Source organism: Anneissia japonica, unplaced genomic scaffold (assembly GCF_011630105.1).
Source record: "Anneissia japonica isolate Jap-2015-1 unplaced genomic scaffold, ASM1163010v1 scaffold1302_len1884557_cov193, whole genome shotgun sequence".
NCBI classification, from domain to species: Eukaryota; Metazoa; Echinodermata; class Crinoidea; order Comatulida; family Comatulidae; genus Anneissia; species Anneissia japonica.
This window is the reverse complement of record NW_022736804.1, coordinates 1,758,485-1,780,018: the sequence shown is the minus strand read 5'-3', so window position 1 is coordinate 1,780,018 and position 21,534 is coordinate 1,758,485. Positions and strand designations below refer to the sequence as shown.

The following is a 21,534-nucleotide window of genomic DNA, read 5'->3' as shown; positions in this document are numbered from 1 at the left end:
CAGTAAATGCAAATGTTATTTTCACAAACATTATACATAGGCCTACACTATACCTGTATTAACGTCTACAGTTCAGCAGTTGCGAGATACAGTGAGTTAAAATTGTTTGATATTGGGATGTGGCGATTAACATTTATGAAAACATCAATCCTAAGTTTTAAAATAAAAATAAGCACATTACCCCTGTACTGACATTTCTTATTTTTGAAGTTGATAAATGGCATTGATATTGCTTGATTGGGTCAAGTGTCCTATTATTATTTATATATTTAAATCATATTATAAACGATAATTAAAATATGTGGAACATTACTGAAATTATATATCAAATAACAATATAAATTATTGATGAATTTTTTACTGCTGGGCCTTTCGGCAACCTGTATAAAATCTTCTCTCTGTAACTGAAGAGCAATCTAGAACAAAGCACTGGGCCATTTTCTGAACACAATCCCTGCGCTGACTGCTTACTCTATCTGGAGAAAAAGGAAATATAAGAGATTAAAATCAATAGTACACAGGCTAGTACAACTATCTAGACTGCCAAGGACTACTTTAATAGCTAAGCCTAATTAATGAACAGTGAGCTAGCATCGCACCGCCACCCGAACTGGGATGAGCAGTGAAATACAGGTCTCTTCAAACGGGACCTAGCCTAGACTTTGACTGGAATAGAGTTAAGAATGGCGTGGTATTTAGCATTTATGCAAACTTGAAAATCACTTAATATAACAACAATAAATCACATAATAACTAAGTTAAAAAATAATAATAACTCGTGGATATCGTATCGTACATGTCTTCTACAAACATGATTTAAACTACGGCGGTGTACACCACGCCTAGGCCTACGATCGGAAAATTTTAAAATGCTAATTTTTATAACTTATGATTCGAAAATAAAGGTGAACTTACGATAGGCCTATATGATAAATAGATTATTTATTTTCAGTGCCTTTCCTGAATTAAATGGGGAAATGCAATATAAGTTACAGAAATGCGTTAAACTTGCCGGTTTACTACAGAATTGAGAACATCGGCGATCGCCCAAAAATGTCAGATGGGGACCGTTGGAGGATCGTCGATGCCACCTTCACCCAGGTCTAGGATCAGAAATCGCGGGCCTAGCATGTCGACAACCAATTGGGGATGTGACGTAAATCTATTTCCGGTCGCCTCGAAAGCGGTAGCGAACGCAGTTTGGCCATTTTTTTTTATCTAACACAATCTCGCTCACGACCCAGCATCTCAACCGCTCGCGATCGATGGAGACATGTGAACAAGACTTAACTGTTACCAGGATAGGAAGCTGGCTGGTTTAAGCCGTCTAACTTGAATTAGTCTTATGTGTGGTATTGTTATGCTAATGAGCCAGATAAGCACAATCTGCACATACTCAGAAAAACTGAACTTTCCTTAGCCACACTGTGGCCCGCACTGCGTATCGGTTTGGCGTACAGCTACCTAGCTGAGAATTACGGTACGGTAAAACAAAGCAATATAAGGGTACGAATTTCACTTGACATGCAAATCAACCATACTTACACACTTAAAAACAAACTAATCTACCAATAAAATCACCTGCTAGTTAAGATATAAGGCAAGTATGTTTACAAATTTGATTTTAAATTATTGTGATTGTTTTGTAGTATTACAATGAGCATCACATAGGCTAGCCTAGGCCATGTCTAACCGCTTATAAAAATGTAGAAAAAAGACCCAAAACAAATAAGAACGAACTAGTGCATTACAATTATTCATACTTACTACTTACTTATTTAAAATTTTTTATTTTAATACGCCTTTTCTTTGTTTTATCGTACCGTAATCCTTGGCAGGCCTTTCTGTACGCCAAGCCCATACGCAGTTTCGTTATTCTGTTTTGTTATTCTGAGCATGTGCAGATTGTGCTTATCTTGCTCATTACAATACCACGCATAAGGCTAATTTCAGTTAGACGGCTTAAACCAGCCAGCTTCCTATCCTGGTAACATAAGTCCTTGGTCCAAACAGATTGAAGATACGAGTCAGTAGGCACAAATTTTGTATGCCGAGTTTTGGATTTTGTATGGGGGTCTGTTTTTGTATTCCACTAGAAATCAGACACCCAAGAGTAGAAAAACAGGGATCTTCAAGATCTTTAACACCTTTAAAGTTCTTCCTGAAACGCTCTTTCACCGATGGGAGGAGGGAGTTTTTTTTTACAAGAAGCTGAAGTTTGGGTATGGATGCCTGTTGATGAAACAGGAAGTAGGAAATAAGTTGATTTTTTTTTACTTCAAAATTAGACTTATTCCCAAGCTAATGGCCATTTAAACTTTCAATTAAAATAATTTAACACTCACCTTAACTTACCCTTTTATTTTTTGTCTTGAAGAAATTGTTGTTGGTACTGTATGTCTGGATGGATGTGCAGTCTGATGTAGTCCATCCCAAGACTAAATTATTTTTTTGGACCACAGTAGTGCTACAGTGGAACAAGTCTGTGAAGTCTTGTCTTGGTTCAGCACTGAAATTCCTCCAGCTTATTGCCACATTCAATCAAGCCCGCCTTCATATTCTACAGTACCTAGTTATGCCTCGGTTGCTATGTTTTATGCTATAATAAATAATATGAAATTATCTGGATTAATATTCATCTAAAAATAATAACTAAAGACATGAATGTTTGTGAATCAGTAACTGTAGATTGGAAACACATACAGTACTCAAAGTGTATTTGGAAGAAAAAAAAATTTTTAACATTTTTAGTTTCTCTCTTTGACACTAAATAATGTAGACTTGCCACAATCTCTTTTTTTTTTTTTTTTTTCTCATTCTGGACCAACGAGAAAGTTAATTTAGAGACGGAATAAGCGACTTGTAAAACACTGAATGCAGGCACAAGGATGCCAAAAGAATGATGTAATCTCATATTCTGTATTTGGATAAATAGGCAGACCGAAATAAACAAAAAAATTTAACTTTCCAGGAGGATGGCGCAGGCCTCTAGAGTCAAAAGTAGTAGGCCTAGCCTAGTAGAGGCCTATTTTTAAGTTCTTACTTACAGAGGCCTACATTTTTAACAATATTCTACCCTAAAGGCCTAAAGCTATGTAGCAGCTAGCAGTGAGCAAGGTTCTGTAAGTATACGGTTATCAGTCCATAGTCGTTCTCAGCAGGCCAGAACTATACCAACTGTTTTAATTCAAGTAGGTAAGCAGAAGGGAGCTGGTTAGCTTGTCCTAGTCGAGACATCCGCATCTCCAATTTTGAAAATTTACCAAGAATAATTAGTATGCATGAAGTAAGCCAATCATGTGATTTACAAAATCAGTCATGCCTGTGATATCCCACATCGAATTTGATGTGGGAAATCGTACGCACGAATCGTTCGCCCAGGCCCTAATCCGAAAAAAAAGAAATCGAGTATGGGACCCAATTAAATTAGGTTTGGCACGTACTAAGTGCAATAAAGAGTGAGTAACCCAAAATCAGGGCCTGGAACACAGGCTATAAATGATGTTGATAGCAAAAAAACCCTTCATCAGTTCAGTGGCCATCAGGCTTAGGCAAGCCTACTGCAGTCACTCCTGCCAGCTCCAATAAAGCCTCTTGCTCCTTTCTAGCATACATCATGTAGCCTAAATTTTTTCATGTCAGACTCTCAGTCTCCTTACTAGGGTAACTCTCCTAGTGCCCAGCCTGCCTCTTTTCCTTTAGGACCCTTATGGAAATTTGTGTGCATTATCACAAAACACACAAACATTGTTGGCCTATAGTTACAGATCTGCCACTAGACACGTATCATGCACGAGTGAATTATTTGTGTATGCTTATCACACAACGTTGGATCTTTTTGTTACTGGGTATCGTGTAGAATTTTGTGCGCCCCCTATTGGTTTAAGTGTGACATAGTTAATGTTAACTCAACCATGAAACAACACCTTTCAAACATCAACAGCATTGTAGGATCATTGCTATTTTGATCTAATGTTGATTACACCATGGGAACATGGCAAACACATCCACATGTCGATGTGATAATACGACGTACTACCTGTAATATCAATTTGAGGATATATATGGAAAATTATGTAACTGAAAAATATAATATTTTGTGTCTTCTATTTATTACAGTAGTATAAATCAACAATAAATCATGCCTGCAGAAACAGAAGCAACCACTAAACAAGAACCAACAAAAGAGCAAGGTCTGACATATCTTCTTAATTATGTTATTAACATTTTGAACAGTTTGAGTGCTGTTTTCCACTTTTCATCTCTGCTATTTCTGCATTTTGTTACTGTATAAGTATAAGATTATAGAGTCCAAATTTCATTTATGTAGAAATGATAATTCTAATCAATTAAATTTGTATTACTCTGGCTAACAGCAAAATATAAATTTTTTCCAATTTTTGCTTTTTCTTCTAATTAAAATCATCACCACCACTATCGTGGCATCTTCATCTTAACCATGGCTTCCATTTAATATGTGATGGTGTGTATGTAATTAATATAACATTATATAATGTAACATAGAGGAACTTGTAAAATGTCACTTTGGTTTATTGCACAGGAGTGGATTCTGCAACCGATTCCGACAGCGATGATTCTGTGCCTGGACTGGATACAGCAGAAAATGTCGCCCAGTTGTCCTCACAGGTAAGAAATTCATTTGACTATATCAGTGTTACGCAACCCGTGGTCTGCGGATCACTTGGTGGTCCGTCAAAAATTGTTGGTGGTCCATGAAACGCTAAGGGTCCATGGGTGGTCCAGGACAAATGTAAGTGATCCGCCAGTGGTTGAGTGGTCCCGCTGTCGAATATGGCTTACAAAAATCCACGAAAAACAACATACTATTTTAATTTGACATTGCTTTCACACCACGCGACTTAATGACTTTTGATATTAGTATATTATTAGGTTGCAAATTTGTTCATGGTGTAGAAAGTGGTCTACTGGCCCTGAAAGGTTGCATAACACTGGATTATTACAGATAGATTTTTGAAAATTGCACACAGACCATAATAGCACTGGTAATTTAACGTTAATTATCAAGTGATTTATCACCATTTTTGACCAATTTTTTTTTAAACATTTATCTGCACCAACTCAAATTTAGTTGTAATATAATAATAATACATATTGTAGTATAGTATTGTATTGTATTGCTACTTTCCAATGATCAATTCCAAGTTAAATTTTTATGGTTTTTTGTCCATTAATTTTCTTGGTAACGGATTAAAAAAATTTTTTTCCATGTATTTAACAACTCAGTTTTCTAATTCAAATTTATAGTTCTGCAATGTAGTGTTTTAATATTTTATGTAAAAAAATAATTTGAATAAAAGATACTGTAATGTATTAGTCATCAGCTGCACCAATTAAAAAATATAACAAGATAATAATTTTCCTCCCATTGAACACACTGATTCCTTTTTTCAAGTGAACAATTTAATGCCTTGATGTTTTTTTTACTGAAATAGAAAACAGTTTAATGATTATAAATTTTTGTATATTTCAGATGGGTATAAATGAAGAACCAGTAAGTAAAGCAAAGCAAAGTAGGAGCGAGAAAAAAGCCAGGAAGTCCATGTCAAAAATGGCATTGAAATCAATCACAGGTGTGCACAGAGTTACCATACAAAAGTCCAAGAACATTCTGTTTGTCATTCAAAAACCAGATGTATATAAAAGTCCCGCATCAGACACATACGTCGTCTTCGGTGAAGCTAAGGTGAGTTACTAATCAGTGACGGATCCAGGAATTAGTAATTAGAGGGCCCCAGGTTGGGACTCCACAGATAGAGGGTTCATCCACCGGAGCCCCACCATGGTTTGGACTGAGGCAAGACATTTTATGAATATGTCACCTCCAGATGCCCGGAACTGGCACTCTCAAACTTACTGTATTTTAAATAATTTAGGCCGGTTCCTCCTTCCCCTGCCTATGCTAATCAATGCAAAGTTCAGAAAATGTTTATGGAATCTTTACAATTAAATACAATTCAGTAACAGCTACTACGCATGATCATCCCAGGCTACTGCCTATGGGCATCCTATGTTACTTTATACTTTGCAGATATTTTATGTATTTTTTTCTCCACCTTAATATTTTTGGCAAAAGCATTTTGCTGTCAATAAAAAAATGTTATTTAAAAACTTTTGTTCACACTTCACATAGGTTGCGAAACAAGGTATAAAAAAAAGATATCGCTTGAAGTTTCAATATGCCAAAATTTGCTATCTACCTGGCATGCATATAAGACCAAACTCTGACAACCAACAAATGTAATCATGATAACTAAAAACATGCCACATAGAATATAAAGTATAATTAATATTGTTGAATTTTCTGTTTAATCAGATTGAAGATATGAGTCAGCAAGCTCAAATTTCAGCAGCAGAGAAATTCAAGGCACCAGATCCAAGTCAAGCGATATCGAGCGACGCTGCAGCGGCTAACACGCCAACGATACAAGAAGAGAGTGATGAGGAAGAGGTAATTCTGATAGTAATATATTCATGAATATGGTGATGATGTCACAACTGATTAATATGAATGATTGAAACACATAATAATCATCTAGAAATGGTTGATATTAATACAAAAATTGTATTTTATTATCTAGAAAAAAATAACATCAATACAATTGTATCATCTTTGTGCCAAAGACTTTTTGATATGTCAAACAAATGAGGCATGTCGTGGCGAAATGGTTAAATTGTCGCACAGGCCAGTTTAGAGTGAATGAGCTATAAAATATGGGAACTCAAAAACAGTCTAAAAATCCAAATTTGTTTTTCACTATAGATCATTAGTTTAATGTCTTATTAATCATATCCCAAAGTATTAGTTCTGGAAGTGATCAACAAATCGTTTATTTAACAGTATTTAGATAGTTAATTCTATTAAACAATGTATGCACAAATAATTTTGGAAGGCAATTACTCAAAATCGTGTTTATCTTGACTCTAAGAGTACTGTACTTTCACTTTCCAATAACTTAGGCTTGAAATGTCCAATTTCAATGAATGACCCCTTATTTTATAGATCACATACTCAGGTATATGCATTTATACCAATAACTTGAATTTCAATTTTTACTACAACTTAGCCATTTTGCCACAACATGCCTCAAATGTGCTTTACATTATTGAATAAAATACTATATATATTGAATAAAATACTACCATATCGTGTAGAAAATATACCTAATACTTCAGTTAGTAATCAGCATATGGGCATTAAAACCTAACATACAGTGTGCAGTAGTCTTTGGATATTCCTATTATCTAACTCCCATGATGTCACATCCAGTTACTGTATAGTTATGGGCTTAAGTCCGGACCTAAATGTGAATGCTGATACTGCTAGTGCCAGATAAAACACAGTCCAGACTCAACACAGGTTAGGGGTAGGCTAATGCCAGTGAATCTCACAAAGCGCTTGCAGTTGGTGATGTTGAACATAGATGTCACATTTTTATTGAATGGGTATATATTTTATTCTGAGTTTATCCATATATTTTATCATCGATATGATATTGTGGGTTTCTATTTTTTTTGTAGGTTGATGACTCCGGAGTAGAACATAAAGACATTGAGCTTGTCATGTCTCAAGCAAATGTCAGTAAACAAAAGGCTGTAAAAGCACTGAAAAATAATCAAAACGACATAGTTAATGCTATTATGGTAAGTACACCAATACACTACTTCATCCATATACTGTCCATCCGTGAGCTTGCTACAGGCTGATTCGGGGGAGGGGGGTGCCAGACGACAGCCGACTCCGGCATACTTGTGGAGCAAGAAATGAAATTATATTCAAATCTTTCTGATAGTGCCATTTCTGGCATCCTACTTATACAGTAGTTTCAAGGGAGCTGAAAAATGAAATGTACCGTACCTGTTTTTTAAAAGATATGTTGATGTATTTTTCTTTTTAATCTTGCAGGAGTTAACGATGTAACGATGTTATTACCTCCAACAAACAATAGTTCCAAAAAGAAGCAAACATACATGGACATGCTTGGTAATTTGGCGTGCACAAGATGTGATCATGCATATAAATGATGCAATCATGTGGAACAACAAAAAAAAAAAACGTCATGGAGAAGCAATTGTTGTAAATTATTGACCCGGTCTTACATTAATATTAGTGTAGTTAACCTTTTATTTAAATGGTTAGATTGAGGGCCATCTCCAGATGGAATACTCTGCTTCATACAATTTCTGAGCAACATTTTCATGGTTTATGGTCGATTGAATATGAATTAGAAAAGCTGCATTTAGATGCTGTGCTGTGGGTAACATCAGGATTGTCGGAAATAAAATTACATCATTACAAATAAAATTTAAGTAAGCACTAGATATGCTAGCCATTTCAAATTAAAATACAGTTTTTAAAAATTGGCTGATGCAATAAAAGGTGAAGTGATATGTTTTGGCTGTATTTTTTTTCTTATTATCTAATAAATACGAAGTCTTGCGTATTTGGGGTTTGTTTCACACTCTCACACTTAAGGACCAACATTTTGCACATAAATTTAATGCCTACATCATAAAATATGTACTATTTTTTATTTCTGTAGCCCTCTTACGAAAAATTCTCCATCTACAGTACTTAAAATATCATGGTAACATGATGTATACCAGCTAGCTACACCTACTCTGTAGATGTCATTTTTAAAGCAGCCGGATAAAATCAAAGGACACGTACAGTATGGAAAAAGTTGTGTTGCGATGACCTGAAATGCATGGATTCCCAATCTCAAGGAAAAATTCCAGATCCTCAATGCATTTTTTTTGTGGGGGGGGGGGTGAAGGTGTGAGTGGAAGTCTCACGCTTGGAAATTTGTCTAACTTGGAATGCCTGTAATGGTACTGGTACAGGCATTTATATTTCGCCTTTTCCTTTTGGTTATAAAGCGCACGCCAGATCTCCAAGCTCAGGGAAAAACTCAAGGCAGATTGTAATACAGGTCCATTTAACAGAAATCACAAGCACCACAATTGTATTGTCAAAACAACAAAAGCAAAACACACAACTGACATGTCCTTAAAAAAAATAATAAGAAGTACTAGGCAAATAAGTGAGTCTAAAGTGCCCGTGAACTTCACTGGCTGCTTTTTAAGCAAAAGGGTTTATTTCAGATTAATGGTCCTTGCATTCAAGTCACTGTCTGGCTTATGCCCGCAATATCTCCCAACTTTTTACTTGTACGTAAAAAGCAAATTCGTACCAGATAGATTTGAATGTTAAATTTCCATCAACCTATAAGCGTCATCTGGAATAACCTTCCAGTGCACATTCGATCTTCACCATCTGTGGCTGTCTTTAGGTCTAACTTAAAGACTCGCCTCTTTAACTAATTATCCCATTTTATTTATTGTTGCATTATTTATTTGACTCCAAACTTTGCCACTGCTTTTTTTGTTTACTTGTTCTGTGCTTGTTTAGGCAATGATCACAGCTGCCTGTGGGTTGTGAGATGCCTAAGTATGTGGGGTGCAGCATTACGTATCTGCAAAGAAAGGCGCTTTAAAAATTTTCTGATTGGATTAGATTGATGCAAGATCCAAGGAACCAGTAAAATGTTGGTACTGTTGCAAAAGGATTACTAAAACTCGAACAAAATGATGTGCGAGTGGTTGCTAAATTGCAAGTCAATCTGGTAAACTTCTACTGAGGTCACTACATTCACACATACAAATTTAAACCTTGCTCTCTACATTTCAACACAACCTTGATTTTTCTTGAGGGTGCTTACTGGCTAGGGCGTATTTGTCTCGAGGGAATACAGTATTGACGATTAATATACTAGTTAGACGTGCGTGTTGAATTTGTCAACATTGATCAACAATGCAAATGCAATAATACAATATCAAGCATTTGTAGCGCGCTGGTATTCATTCCAAGGGAACATTCATGGCACAGTGTCTTTGCACCCAATATCAACATTTCTTAATAAAAATAAAATTAATTTGTTACGACCATCAGGGATTATTAATTAAAAACCTTGCTTCAATTAAGTTTGTTTTAAAAAAATCTGATAGAGAATTTGCAGTCCAGAGGTTAATTGGTACAGTAGTTTGTAATTCTCCATTCTAGTTTCAATGTTGGCTCTCTAAGGTTGTACGAATGACATTTTGCTCTACTTGACATGTTACACAGAATGCTAGGTATGTTCCCAAATAATATTATCCTTGCAAGTGAATCAGATGGGAATCAAATCCACAACCTCCAGATAACAAACCTGGTGTGAACTACTAAACCTCCAAGCTTGCGCTTTGAGGCTAGCGTTGAACCTAATCATAAAAAAAATAATTGCAACTAAAAATGTTTACAGTATCTTCATGAATTTATTTTTTTTCTTATTCAGATAAATTAAAGAAAATACATTATGTATTTTCCTACACATTTATCATCAAAGATAAAAATCATTGATGCGAGTTACTAATGTATAATCCTAAGAGCTCATAATATTCTCATATCTAATATAACTCCAATTGCTGAGTCTTAAATGACAATGATGACACAGATAATACAGCAAACATGGCAACAACTCTTCTGTGCTTCACATTAATACCCTGGCCATTGGATCAAATGCCCATGGAACACATTCTCGGTTCTGTTTTTGCAGAAAAACTAGACTCAAATTCTAATGACCATATAATATATAAGCACATCATTAGTATATGGCCATACAAAAGTTTTTTGTCAAGGACAATTTGATAACCTGGACAGCTCTTTACCCAAGAACACCAGCACAATGCATAGCAAAAGGTTGTAACCCCCGTCCTCAACACTGAAAGCTCCAAATTACCACCACTCTCACAGTACAATTTACATTATTGTTCTGTTTCCAATAATGAACAGCTCATTTAAAAAGCATCAAATGAGAAATTAAATTTCAAAGTGTGACAAATTGTAAAGCTCTGCCCAGCTTATCAAATGTTCTTAAACAAAAAAACTGTTGTATGCCCATATATAGTCATGATGTGCCTAAATGCTCATGGCGTGATGTCGTTATGACCACATACAGGCATGTCATGTTTTTGTCAAATAAAATTTGATATTCTGGACTGGGCTTAATTTAATTTTTGATGATACAGGACAATTTTCATGAAATTTGAAATGAAAGTTTCCGATAACCCGGGGGGACTTCCAGAGGCCTACATACTTTGTGCTATGTTAACAGTGTGCGCGCGGCGCTCTATTTGACACTAGCTATCTGCTCAGGCTAGGCTAAGTCGCTGGAAGTCCCCCATTGAGTTGCGAGACATTGGCGGCACTGTTTCAAAATCGATAAAATGGTCTATACAGATTTTATAATGATGAATTTCACTACAGAAATGTGGTTTCTAACAGAGTTCCTAACTTAGGCTCACATTAATTAATATACCGTTATAATATATTTTACTGCTATAAACGGATGTAATGGATAGGTACATCCTATCTTCATATGTTTAAACTCAAAAATTGTGAATTTCCTTTAAAGATGTATTGTCCCCGGAAAATGAAATGTTTAATCTCTGACTGCCTAAATTACAAATCAACTTTGTTACAATGTCAAACTACAAATTTGCGCTAAACCAGTCAATTCTTCTTCTAACCCCTATTTTCAAGCCCCTGGATCCACTGTTGTTAGCCTCCTATAGCAAATTATATCTTTAAATTACCACCTCCATATTTTGGAGATCAATCAGCTTGTCCTTCAAGGAGGCGGCTCCACCTTCTTCCTGTCAGATTACCAAAATTTTTGGTATTAAACTTCAAGGTACAAGAAATAGCAATGCTACATTCCAACACCTTACAAGTTGATCTCACAAGAATTTTTCTGAGAATTACAAAGCCATACAATGGCGGACAACGATGGGCTGTAATCCATTCGCAAACCTCTATTGTGAGGGAGAGTAAGAGTTCACAATAACAACTGTCCCATTTATCTATCTATTGCCATGACCAGATTTTCCATGTGTCCTTTTCCGTCGGAATCTATCCATGGATTTATTTTTCCATTTCAGTCTTTCCTTCCTCATCTGACTTGTTCCCTTGCCAGGCATTGTCATTTCCACATTGATTTTTCTTCCATTCAACTCTGTGTGGTGAAGACTGAGCGCATTCTGTAAAATGAATATTAAGGTATAAATGTGAGGTCTCACTACAAAATGAGTCTCATCGTTAGAAAATAAAAAATGAGCTTATATTTATTATATTTTGGTAGATCACATTATAAGCTTTAATTTGATCTTTGAATGGCTTCCCTAGGATAAATAGATCCAGAGATGTTAGCATTTAAAGTTTAGGTGTATGGGAACCAGGTTTTGAGAAAATTGGCCTCAAAGATAAACTAACCTGTACAAATAACAGGACTAGAATTACAGAATATGCACAGAGAACACTGTTTTAGTACGAAAATTCACTTAAAAAGTACACAATCATAAAATATAAGTATCAAGTTATTCAAAAACAATAAAATCAAAATTTTGTAAAAATGTTGCCTATCACAATATGATTTCACCAACGATGCGTCTCATTTCGTGTTGAGACCTCACAAATATGCTGATATGCTTAAATGTTATGCAACTTTTTTTTAAAACTTAGGATAGTTTGGTGAAATTTCTTGAAGTATTCATAATAATCCTCATAGAACATATTGTACGCATGCGCTATTTTAAAGTCTGTCAGCTGCAGCCTCTGTGCATTGCGAAGACTCGCGGTGGGCCATAGTATAGTAAAACCAGTGATTGATTTTGTTGCAAAGTATCTATTTAGTGACTGAGCCCTCATTGTTCGTTGCGCTGCAGTGGGCAGCGCACGCGCGTTAGCGAACTTGTTCGCAACTTGTCTGTAAAATGAGGCAATCCAGAGTTCCCACTTCTATATAAAATATGAGGTCTCACTAAAAAATGAGTCTCATCGTTAGAGAATCAAAAAATGAGTTAATATTACATTTGGGTTGATCATATTATAAGCTTTAATTTGGTCTTCGAATGGCTTACCTAGGATAAATAGATCCAGAGATGTTAGCATTTAAAGTTTAGGTGTATGAGAACCAGGTTTTGAGAAAATCGGCCTCAAAGATAAACTAACCTGTACAAATAACAGGACTAGAATTACAGAATATGCACAGAGAACACTGTTTTAGTACGAAAATTCACTTAAAAAGTACCAAATCATAAAATATAAGTATCAAGTTATTCAAAAACAATAAAATCAAAATTTTGTAAAAATGTTGCCTATCACAATATAATTTCACCAACGATGCGTCTCATTTCGTGGTGAGACCTCACAAATATGCTGATATGCTTTTGTCCGCAGGGCATAGTCACTTCATCTCGCAGACATGTTGCTCTGCGTGATCCGCATGAGTATTGTTCCTGCTACTTGAACTGAAGACCCTGGTTCAAACCCAGCCAGCTACAGTGGTTTTAATTGGAGACTGATCACTTGGCTCCTGGAATAACACCCCTCATATTAAGAGTTAGGTAAAGGTAAAGGTAAAGGTAGGAGAATAACCCATAACTTGCAGCGTCATTGTGCTGAATTGCGTATGGGTGTGGTCCGTGACTACCTAGCAGCCGTAAAGAGGCGCTTCTTGGTAGATACATGTTCACATCATTCCACAACGACAGGGGCTGAAATGAACCATAACATCGGGGGTAACCCCCTACTCTTCCGAAAGATGCAATGGGTTCTTTAAAGTGCACACAAGCCAGATGTATACACTGGACCTCCATTTTAAGTCCTTATCCGAGAAGACTTGGTTCTACCAACCAAACCATGGGCGAGGAGCGGCTGGAACCAGCGCCGATGTTAAAGGCTGTAGCTAGCGGCGCCCCAGCCTTACAGCTCGGCCACTCGACTCGCCAAGTTAGGTGGGTTAAGGACAATGTTTGTATCCGTGCGAATCTGTTATTTAATATAGTCAGGAGGTGCTGCACTGCAGCTGCCACAGTTCCTGAGGGGCCACTCCAAATTTAATTATTAAATTATTATTATTATTTGTGATTATCATTATTCATCCAGGTAAGTATCATATATAATATAAAAGAATAAATCTTTTCAACTGGATTTGCTTTTAAATTACAGTAACAAGCAAGTCCAGTTGAAAATATTTATTATTTTATTATATATTATTCTTATTATTCATAATATTATTATATTTGAACAGAGTACTGGCTTACCATGAAGTCACCTGATGTATTGAACTCTACATAAGCGAATCCTCGTGATTTGTTAGTCTTCACGTCAGTAACCAGCCTGACAGCCTTCACAGTGCCTAAAATATAATTTCATATAAATATATGATCATAAGTAACAGGACTAAAACTGGCCATAAAAAAACCACACAAGTCATATGGGGCTGTAAATTGGTGAATAAGATGTTAGCTTTCCAACCCTAGGGTTCTGGGTTCAATGTTGTTAAAGGATTATCAAAATCCAAACAACTCCACTCCCTAAACCTCAGGATTTCAAATAAAAATAAAATTTTATTTTTGGCCAAAATGAGCGTAAAAATGAAAATTTCAGAAAAAAATAAAAGTTTTTCTTTATATTTATTACGCCCTCCGCTGCCTTGAAATCTCCAAAGATAAAATGTGTACATTTCTTCCTAATTTTATAAACTTAAAGCATTAATTTTAACCATCCAAAACTATATATGTTGAAGCTTGTTAAGGAGATGGACTTGCCTGCTGGTAGGAAATGCTTCACAATTTCTTCTTTTGTTATATCGTATGATAAATTGCCGACAAAAAGACAGTAATGCTTATGCTTTTTCTTAAGCTTGCATCCAAAACTACTACAATGTTTGCATTTACCAATAAATATATATTATTTAAAATATTTTTTCCTCCGTCTGAATGTTTTTGGTAAAAGTATTTGCTAAATAAGAAAATGCCCTCCTCTGATGACCTTCAAAAAAATAAGTTTGCGAAACAAGGAATAAAAAAAGTCTTGCCTCATAATAAAACATATTTAGAGCACCTTTAGTGCATGTATATCAATAGTAATTCATCCAGTTAACGGTGTAAAAATAAATATAATTTATGTTTACATTTTAATGGTGTAAATGACATACTCTGGGCTAGCTGAAACACAAGTAGAGGAGCAGAAGGAATCAAGCCAGAGAGGGAGTGGCTACCCCCAATGTAGCCAACTGAGCTAAACTCCCTTTACATTATAAATAACTTACATTAACAGTGTTACTTCCGAAATGAATTGTCAATGAATTGAAGTTAAGAAAATGGACGTACCCGCTGGTAGGAAATGCTTCTCAATTTCTTCTTTTGTTATATCGTATGATAAATTGCCGACAAAAAGACAGTAATGCTTATGCTTTTTCTTAAGATCAGCTTGCTTATGTTTCTTCTCTTGAAAAAAGTAAATTACAAAAAAAAAAATTATGAATACTATTCATTATATAAATTATAGTGTAAAGACAATGAGCTGAAAATATTAAATTTAAAGAGCAGCTACACAAATAAAATTTGTGGGTGTAAAAAGATAAAACTTTTAGTGATTAAGTAAATAAATAAAAAATGATTAACTTACTTTTCTTATTTTTTTCTACATTAACTTCAGTTGATTCGTCTATGGCTACAGCATCTTCCTTTTTTCTCGCAGACCACCACCTGAAGTAAAACCAAAAAATATATGAACTATTATATAATAAACTAATTACAGTCAGAGAATAGAAATACTATGCAATTATATTCAAGTTCTGAGGACCCTATAGAAGAGAGGGGCATGGAGCCATTAGTTTAGAAATTAGTCACTCCATTTTATATACATTTAGGCTATATAATCAAACTGCTGGTTGCGGTGACCAGTTGTTCATAGATCAATACATTAACTGTGTAGCTTTGTGTATAAAAATGATTTACTAGCAGTACATGCACTGACACTCTTTGCAGCTCTGCGATAAAATAAAGATGAATGAATTGATTGAGATTGATGAAGTTTTTTAGATGTTAATAGGTAGACGTAATGTATTGTTAACATTGTTATGAATTATTTCAGCATTGCCTTCTCTTTTTAGTTCTTTTATAAGTCAAGCACTTTGTAATCTCATAACCATTATTATGCCTTTTTAGGCCTTGCCTAGGTGGTCTAGACCTTATTCATGGTAACTAGCACTGTAGAGTGCCGTTAGGTTCACTGTGTACATTCAGAGCTTGGCCTAGCAACAAAATATTTTGCACACGAGGCGCAAAAAATAGTATTGCCTGCTCGGGAATAGGTAAATTACGTGCAAATGGAAGTGATGGCGTCAAGTTTTTAATCGTACAGATTTTAACAAAGTAAGATAATGGGATGTGTAGCTGTCTAATTGTTAAGTTTCTCTGAAAAGTTCAACGATTCACACAGTATTAGAATGTGCTCTGATTTGTGCTGTACATGGCGGATATTCCAACCAAGCAGCAAAGGCAAGTTAAGCCAGAAAACATTTTTTAAGGTTGTTAGTGCTAGACTATTTTCGATAAAGCTAAACAGCATTTAGTTTTACTAATAAAAGTCAAGTTTGAGCAAAGCTTAAACTGTAAGCTACTTTGTAATAAATATACTGTGACTCACTGCTGTCGTCGTTCTGCTCTGCTTCTTGCTGGAGTTTCTTTTGTCGTTTCCACATTTTCCTCAGCCATAATTTTATAAAATCCTACAAAAATATAAAAAAGCGCAAAAAATATCAACAGGCCACAAATATCAAATTTGGGGCTATTGGCCCTCCACTTTTTCTACTGGGGAGCTGCCCCACCCTAATTTTGTGACTGTTCCCGGCACAATGACAAACATTTAACAAACACTATTAACAAACACTATGCAATGTCAAGGTTATTATTATTATTATTATTATTGTTATTGTTATTATTGTTATTATTAAATTTCTTGGAGCTTAGAGACCTTGTTTATTTTCAAAATAACATTACCCTTCAAGTTCCCTTTTTAAGTTGAGCAACCAAATGTAGACGTCTATGAACTTGCACCTAGTGGCGTATCCAGAGATTGAAAAAAATGCTTATTTTTAAATGTTTACAAAGAACTTGCATAAATGTTTAATACTGTATGTCCCCGACGAGGGGGAAAGTATTGAATAAAAAAAAACTTTTGAATAAAAAAATCTTTGCTTGACATTAGGAATTAGGGCACATAGAAAAAATTATTAGATTATCACTCTTTTTAAAAAAAAAATTGATGAGGGAGGGCTGTTTTTTTTTTATCAGAACAATAGATTATTTCGCTTTTGTTTTTATCGATGAGGGAGGGACTGTTTATTTTTGGCTAGTATTAGTAATAGTAAATATTGTATAAAAACTGGTTTAATTTTTTAGTTTTTTAAAGAAAATGTATTTGAAGCCACAAAATTGCAATTTTATTTTTATGCTGTTGAAATAATTGATGAGGCAAAAAAAATTTTTTTTTTATTCCAGCATCAATATTTCCCGAGTTTTTGACGCGGACGGGAGTGATAATCTAATAAATTTTTCTATTTACCCTTTGTCATTTGTCAAACAAAATGATAGGCTTGTCAAGTGTTAAATTGCCCCCCCCCCCAACCCATGCTGGCGTATGAAGGAGTATTTACAGTAACTCAAGACTCAAAGCTAGGCGTAGGATGACGGCGGAGGAGAGGGGTCTTTTGGCTAGCCTACCTAAGTAAATGCCAACCAAGCCCAGCTAGCCCAGCCTAGGCCTAGTAGTAGTACTGTAGTAGCTAAAAACTTTATAATTTAATATAAAAACTTTTAAATTTAGGCCTAGAGGCTTATTATAAGGCATTCTATATATTGACTTACTACTGCTTAGACGGTTACCTCAAAAACTCGGTAACTGACTCACTAATAACTGAAAATACATGCCAACACGCCACAAAACCCGTTGTATTTAGCAACTACCCATGCGGTAGGCCAGCTCTTTGATCAGGTAATACTGTACTGTATTAAGTCGAAATGGGAACCAGTCAATTCGAGCGGATGCCAGTTCGAGCGAATGCCGGTTCGAGCGGTTTCGAGCGGATGTTAATTCGAGCGGAGAAAAAAATCACTTGCGCAAACAACAGCCTGTGAGAATACGGTATGTAGGCTTACGAATTACTTTAAAATTTCCTATTTTGAGCTAACAATTTGCATTCGGCCGGGGCTCAGACTTCCAATCAATTGCAAGTACTGTAGTTAAAAATCACCTTATTTTGAGAGTTATAGCATCCAGGGACGTAGACAGGATTTTGAAAGGGGTGGGGTGGGGGTTTATGCAAAGTACGTAAGACCCCGTGGGGAGTCCAGGGGCGAAGTCCCCTGGAAAGTAGTGTGCTTTGAAAGTTTTTAGGGCTGTTCTGAAATGATAAAGTGAAAATTGCAATAAACGCATCATATATAATATTAGTAACCTAACAATAATAAACTCAACAGTGGTGGATCCAGGTAGGCCTATTCAATAGAGGTGACTCCAGGGAGGAACTTTTACAGATTGGGTAACCACCCACCTCAGCCCAACCATGGTTGAAAATTTATGATTAAGGCACCTCTAGATGACTGGAAATTACACTTTCAGACTTAAATTTGGGCCATATATTTTTTTCATTGAAAAAATTTAGGGGGAGGGGGAGACCTTGAATCCAGCACTGCTCAAAACATTCTTTATCCAAAATAGTCATAATCACGAAAAATATGGCATGTAAAAACCAGATCCTAAAAACATCATCCTCACATCACCGTTACATTTACAATGCTGTAGCCAGGATTTTCAATCAATGCGGGAAAATATCAGTGTGGACCCACTTTACGCGTAAATTCAAATAATATGGACTCATTTTCTTAAAAATGGACCAATTTTACGCAAAAATATGAAAAATATGTACCCATTTTCTTAAAAGTTGACCCATTACGCAAAATATGAGAAATCTGGACCCATTTTTCAAAATGTACACTTCTTTGTGGACCCAACAGAAAAATTGTGTGGGACTGTCCAACTTACCCAATAGCTGGCTACGGCATTGATAACATTATACTCAAAATGAAGCACCAACAAATTTCTCACGATCATTTATCAGGAATTTTCGGCAACCATAGAGATCTTTAATATGTGTGATGTACCATAGAAAATAAAGCTTAAAAACATTGTTTTTGAGTATGTATACCGGTATACTTCAAAGCCGTGATTTCACAACAACCTCAGCCCCATGGTTGGGGCTGAGGTGCGAAAATTTGAGGAAATTGTACCTCTAGTTGCCGAAAATGACCCTTTTATATAGTAAAATTCATCGTCATTACATCACCATTATATAGTCAAAATCAAGCGCAGACAAATTTTTCATAATATTTTATCAGGGATCTACTTAATATCCAAACAACTTAGGCCTAACTATAGCTTACTAAGCTTTAACTATACAGTACTATAATTATTGTGATCAACAAATCATGACTTACTTTTTCGCCTTTAGCACAATTTTCTTCACTTTTTAATATTACTAATATTATTACCTATTATCACCATCGTCATCATCATCATTGTCATCATAATTATCATTAACTAGTAGTGCTGTAGTATTAAATCAAAACTTTATAGAGCTTCAAAAACGATAAAAACCAAACTGAAACATACAATAGGCCAATCACGTCACATTTCTGTTTCTGAAAGACCTGGCCTGGGACTTAAAACGGATTTAAGATTTTTAAAAATCACGCTTGAACCTATGTGCATAGTAGGCATATATAACATGTGCTGATGCATATTTACGTAGATTAGAATTATTTATTTTGAGTGAGCCTTGGAAAGAATTTGTATTGGCTAGCAAGAACAAGCTTTAAATTTTTAACACTGTGTACAGAGGGTGGGTGGGGGGAGCCGCGGCTCCTACGACTCCCCCTGTATACGTCCCTGATAGCATCCCTCAACTGATCATCGACCCCCTACTTCACCTTACAGCCCCCCCTCCCCAACCACTCCCATTTCAAGACTTCATGATACGCCACTGGAGCCAGGGGAAAAGCCCCGGTGGGGTCCAGGGGAGAAGCCTATAGCCTAATGTATAAAAAGAAGTCGTATTTAATGATTTATAAGGTTAACAATTTACAATTAAACATACCTACGTTCATAATAATGTTAACTCATTGTTATTCTTTCCACATGCTAAGTTTAAAAAAATGTGGGTTTTGAACTATATAGACGGATGGTTGAATAGTGGAGAAACTTGGTATGATCAGATGTATAACTGTGCTGTTGATAGTCTAGCCAGGGGCTGAAGGATCCAGAATTTTTCAAACGGCGGGTTGGGGCACAACATTTTCAGAATAGATAAGTGAGTAGCACATAACATTAATATGCATTGATAAGACGAGGGGGGAACGTGCCTCCCCTTGTCCCCTACACTGGATCCGCTCGTGTCACACTACTACACCAATTATTTGTGCACCTTCGGATACCATATACGTAAAAATAATTTAAATTTCTATGGTGAATAAAAATTACAATTAAGTTACTCCCATTTACAAATATAGGCCTAAATCGTAAATCTACAAATGCTGTTACAACACTATATAATTTAACTAACTGGAGACAAAAACCGTGAATTCTACGTGCGAAATTTTATAGTTTTAAAATATAGGGCCTAAGTGCTTTCTAGCGGCCATCTTTTAGTCGGATTTGCCAAGAACTGTAATTCTTGAAACATGGAATAATTATCAAAAAGTACCAAAAACATTTTAGAACTTTAGTGCATAGAGCATCTTTTGCATTTAAAACAAACAAATACAAAAATAGGGCGACGATAAATTCGCCCTTGCTGTAGTTCGCACTAAATGCATCCGCTCGAACTAGCATTCCAGTTGAGAGTATGCCAAAACAGGCTTCGGTCATGTTCGATCTCCATGACCGTTCGATGTCCATGACCGCGCTACGTTTGCTTGGAGTCTACTATTTCACTTCGGGCAGCTAGAGGCTGCTAGAGGGTACAAATGTATGAAGCGCCAAGAGTAAATTTATTATTTAACACAATTATTCATATATAATTCATTAGTTAACATATAATTGAATAGATCACCCATTATTTATATATAATGCATTTACGTCTAATATTATATGTAAATAATTGCGTTAACGTTTCATTATTTATATATAATTAGTTTACTGATTACATTATATATAAATAATGAAAGGCTAACCAAACATTATTTATATATAATAAGGTTACTGGCTTCATTATATATAAATAAGGAAGGGGTAACACATCATTATATATAAATAATGAAAAATAACTTACAATTATTTATATATAATAAGTTCTCTGATTCCATTATATATAAATAATGAAAAGGTAACAAATCATTATATATAAATAATGAAAAGTAACTTACAATTATTTATATATAATAAGTTCACTGATTTCATTATATATAAATAACGAATTGACTTCAAACTCATTATTTATAAGTAACTGCTTTTACATTTCATTATATATAAATAATAGCTGTCGCAAAACCATTATATGTATATAATGCTTGGACTTCAAACTCATGTCAAGGTCATTATATCTAAATAAT

General features: G+C 35.3%; 2 protein-coding genes across 5 annotated transcripts in view; one reads left to right on the top strand and one right to left on the bottom strand.

Annotated features, from left to right (window-relative positions):
- The window catches only part of LOC117116902 (nascent polypeptide-associated complex subunit alpha-like), a 10,360-nt gene extending 1,928 nt beyond the window's left edge, over positions 1–8,432 (top strand). Inside the window, exons 2-7 of one of the 2 annotated variants that reach the window (XM_033261030.1) lie at positions 4,120–4,193; positions 4,562–4,647; positions 5,513–5,725; positions 6,356–6,490; positions 7,561–7,683; positions 7,946–8,432. In XM_033261030.1, coding sequence (XP_033116921.1) covers positions 4,142–4,193; positions 4,562–4,647; positions 5,513–5,725; positions 6,356–6,490; positions 7,561–7,683; positions 7,946–7,960 — 624 coding nt within the window. In that variant the 5' untranslated portion in view covers positions 4,120–4,141 and the 3' untranslated portion in view covers positions 7,961–8,432. The remainder of the gene's footprint in view (positions 1–4,119; positions 4,194–4,561; positions 4,648–5,512; positions 5,726–6,355; positions 6,491–7,560; positions 7,684–7,945) is intronic. The other variant, XM_033261031.1, reaches the window with a different exon arrangement.
- A 1,014-nt stretch (positions 8,433–9,446) lies between these two features.
- Positions 9,447–17,949, bottom strand: LOC117116903 (uncharacterized RNA-binding protein C365.04c-like). 3 transcript variants are annotated; one of them, XM_033261035.1, is made up of 7 exons: positions 17,794–17,944; positions 16,927–16,983; positions 16,574–16,655; positions 15,551–15,630; positions 15,253–15,369; positions 14,182–14,276; positions 9,447–12,117 (listed from the first exon to the last, which is right to left on the bottom strand). In XM_033261035.1, the coding sequence occupies exons 3-7, from the start codon at positions 16,639–16,641 to the stop codon at positions 11,941–11,943; spliced, it is 537 nt and encodes a 178-aa protein (XP_033116926.1). In that variant the 5' UTR covers positions 16,642–16,655; positions 16,927–16,983; positions 17,794–17,944; the 3' UTR covers positions 9,447–11,940. The 3 variants fall into 3 exon arrangements, with proteins under 3 accessions (XP_033116926.1, XP_033116925.1, XP_033116924.1); XM_033261034.1 differs by lacking the exon at positions 16,927–16,983 and having other exon boundaries at positions 9,448–12,117; positions 17,812–17,946; XM_033261033.1 differs by lacking the exon at positions 16,927–16,983 and having other exon boundaries at positions 9,449–12,117; positions 17,794–17,949.
- Between the last annotated feature and the right edge of the window lie 3,585 nt (positions 17,950–21,534).